The sequence below is a fragment of the Sinocyclocheilus anshuiensis genome, unplaced genomic scaffold (genome assembly GCF_001515605.1).
Source record: "Sinocyclocheilus anshuiensis isolate Anshui unplaced genomic scaffold, SAMN03320099.WGS_v1.1 scaffold1497, whole genome shotgun sequence".
Classification (NCBI taxonomy): Eukaryota; Metazoa; Chordata; class Actinopteri; order Cypriniformes; family Cyprinidae; genus Sinocyclocheilus; species Sinocyclocheilus anshuiensis.
The window spans coordinates 59025-62383 of NW_015543492.1; the positions used below are offsets into that span (position 1 = coordinate 59025).

The window sequence follows — 3359 nt, forward strand, 5'->3', positions numbered from 1 at the left end:
AAAGGGAAGCAACTGAGAAAGAAAATGGATGTGTAATAGTATATTGGTTTACAGCAGTTTAATGTTCCTGAGGCTAACTGAATGTTAATCAAACAACAAAACAAAGAAAAATCACTTTTGTAGCTTTAACACAGATTTATTAGATTTAATTTATACAGTGAAGACTATGCAGTGTTATTTTACATTTGATTATTCAATTTCTGTACCTGAATACTTTTAGACTTACCTGAACAATATAAAGCACTGCTTATTTCATTTGTATCGTTGTTCTGTTATTTATCTATGCTTGTAATTTGTTTATTTCCTATGCTGATTTACTCGCCTACAAAATCACCCCAATCATTGATTATTTTTTTCCCAAATAAACTATTCAAGTCATGTGGTGTTTTTTTTTTATATCGCAATATGTATCGCAGAAAAATAAAATATCGCAATGTGAGTTTCTTCCAATATCGTGCAGCCCTAATTGTATGTACTTTTGCCATTTTTATTAATTTTGTTTTTTAGATTTCTATTCATTTTTTATTTATTTTTAGTTTAGTTTTCATTTTGGTAATTTTATGTGCTTTTGTCATTTTTATTAGTTTTGTTTTTTCACATTTCTATTTAGCTTTATTTTATTACATTTTTAGTAACTTTGTGCTTTTTGGCATTTTTATTAGTTTTGTTTTTTAATATTTCTAATTAGCTTTATTTTATTACATTTTTAGTAACTTTGTGCTTTTTGGCATTTTTATTAGTTTTGTTTTTTAATATTTCTAATTAGCTTTATTTTTATTTCAGTTTTACTAATTTTATGTGCTTTCGTCATTTTTATTAGTTTTTCATTTCTATTTAGCTTTATTTTTATTTCATTTATGCTTCAGTTTTAGTGTATTTTATTTAGTTTTATATTTTATTTTATTTTATTTCAGCTTTATTTCAATTACGAAAAATGAGTTTTAATAGTTTTCATAGTTAACAAACAACAACAACAACACTGGTAGACAACATTCAATGTACGGACTTCTTTTGTGTTATTGCATTGCTGTGGCTCAAGGTGGCGCTAGAGTTTCCTTCATATGTCTGTGTCATTACACCAGATGTGATGTTATTGTTATGTGTATGTAATCATATTAGATCTGTCTGACAGCAGCTGGACGTGTTGCTGATATTAATATGAGGTGCTGATTGTGTTTGTGCAGAGGTGCTGGTGAGCAGCGCTAAAGCTGATTTGACATTACAGGACGCTCACAGAAACACAGCCCTGCATCTGGCCTGCAGTAAGGTACCAAATACACGCTCACGCACTGATTTACATCAAACATGACAGTCTACTGTACATCAGTGCAGCCCTGCGGCCAGACAAACTTCAGAAACTCAGAAACAAGCATGGAAAGAGAGCTGCTTGAGCATAAAGTCAATTCCTCCTGCTGCTCATGGATAAAAAATCCTCAGTCTCAGTGATAAACCTGTAGTCCAAAGCTCTCAGAGCCAAATATAAATTACAAATTGTATATATATATTCATGTATTCATATATTATATGAATCTCAGCATTAGGGATGGGCAATATCTTATCGTTTGCGATATACCAGTAAAGACTCTGCCTGCGATAACAGTGATAAAACCTAGGGTGCGTCTCAATCAGCTCCCTAGTTCAGTAGTCAGGGCACTGATCAGGGAGTAGACCATTTTAGGGCCATTTTAGGTCTCAATTAGGGCTGGGCGATATATAGCTAAAAAATGTATCAACGATATAATGTTTTATATCGTTCGGTATCGATAATTATTGACATTTTTATAACCTTTTTTAAAACAAAAAGCAATAGAAACTTTTTTTTTTTAATTTAACCACTGTATTTATAATTAACACAATTTATTGAGACAAACAACAAATATTTTTTGTTTTAACAATTAAACACAATAAAAATTAAACATCTAATTTCTAATGTTTTATATGCAGATTAAATCGGTCTTTATTGTATAGGTCTAATTGTCTCCCGAGGCAACAGGAGGGCGCAATGAGCAAAATAATGCAGCGCATTTAGCAAGTAACTCTATAAAAATGTGCATTACGTCTAAATTAACTCATAAAAATCTAATATAATTTTGTAAATTGCATAAACAATTATGAACAAAACAGCATCATGTATTTATGCATTGCTTAATCCAAAGAGCCGAAGCGTCATTCACACCGATTGCATTTAAAAACATATGAGACTCAGTGAAAAGGAATAAACCTCCACAAATTCGTGCATGTTTTCTAAAAGTTTAAACTGTTTTAACTGCATGGCTTTCTATACATCTCGTGTGAGACACGAGTGCAGCAGTCATATTTGTCCGTCTAAAAATGCGCTGAATATGCGTTCTGTGTGAATGGCTTGGCTTCGGTTTTAACCTAATCAAGATCTTCTCCACATTGAGCGTCTATATTTCTATAATATTTTGAATGCATAATGCAGCAACTGCGCGTAGGCCTGTCGCAATAATCAATATATCGACTTATCGCGCAATATATGTATACGACCTCAATCTAAGCGTGTAATGTATGCTACCTTTTTTAATGACTCAGTAAATCTCATGATTCAGATGTGTTCTAATGAGTTATAAATTGTGGGTGTCACTGTCATTTTGTCTTCAGAGTTCGACCTCTTTCAGATGGAAGCAGTCCCTTGTCCACTAGTCTTATGAAGGCCCAGAAATCTGTTCCATTGGCAGCATTATTTGCGGAGCAGGGTATGTAAAGAAGGCTCATCTTCCATTTATTTTTTCCATGTACTCAATTTTCATCGCTGTCTGTTATATCTTTTATTCGTGTTACAAAGAAATGACATTAATGTTGCTTTGTTCGAAATAGCCCCTATACCCTCATTCACTATTCCCTACATTAGTCCACTAATCTAGTCCAGTTGAAGGAGTGAGTGAATTCAAATGCACCGAGTGCACCGGAAGGGATGCTGCTTTTGCATAATTTGTACTTGCTGTTTAATAATCATTTGAAAGTTAGAAAACTGGCGACTACAGGTGTAGAAGAGATTTATCTTGAACTGTCATGGAAACTAGCATGTATAAACCTTAATTAAACTAGTTAATAATCAATTAAAAAGAAATTTATGTCTCAATCAGCTCCCTAGTTCAGTAGTCAGGGCACTGATCAGGGAGTAGACCATTTTAGGGCCATTTTAGGTCTCAATTAGGGCTGGGCGATATATAGCTAAAAAATGTATCAACGATATAATGTTTTATATCGTTCGGTATCGATAATTATTGACTTTTTTTTTATAACCTTTTTTTAAAACAAAGAGCAATAGAAAAAAAATGTTTAAATTTAACCACTGTATTTTTAAATTAACCCAATTTATTGAGACAAACAACAAA

The 3359-nt window shown here is 32.4% G+C and overlaps 1 protein-coding gene across 1 annotated transcript in view; it reads left to right on the forward strand.

Moving 5' to 3' along the window:
- Positions 1–3359, forward strand: part of LOC107694737 (serine/threonine-protein phosphatase 6 regulatory ankyrin repeat subunit A-like) — a 46059-nt gene that overhangs the window by 32103 nt on the left and 10597 nt on the right. The window contains exon 26 of the mRNA XM_016494417.1: positions 1185–1267. Within this exon, the coding sequence (XP_016349903.1) occupies positions 1185–1267 (83 nt within the window). The remainder of the gene's footprint in view (positions 1–1184; positions 1268–3359) is intronic.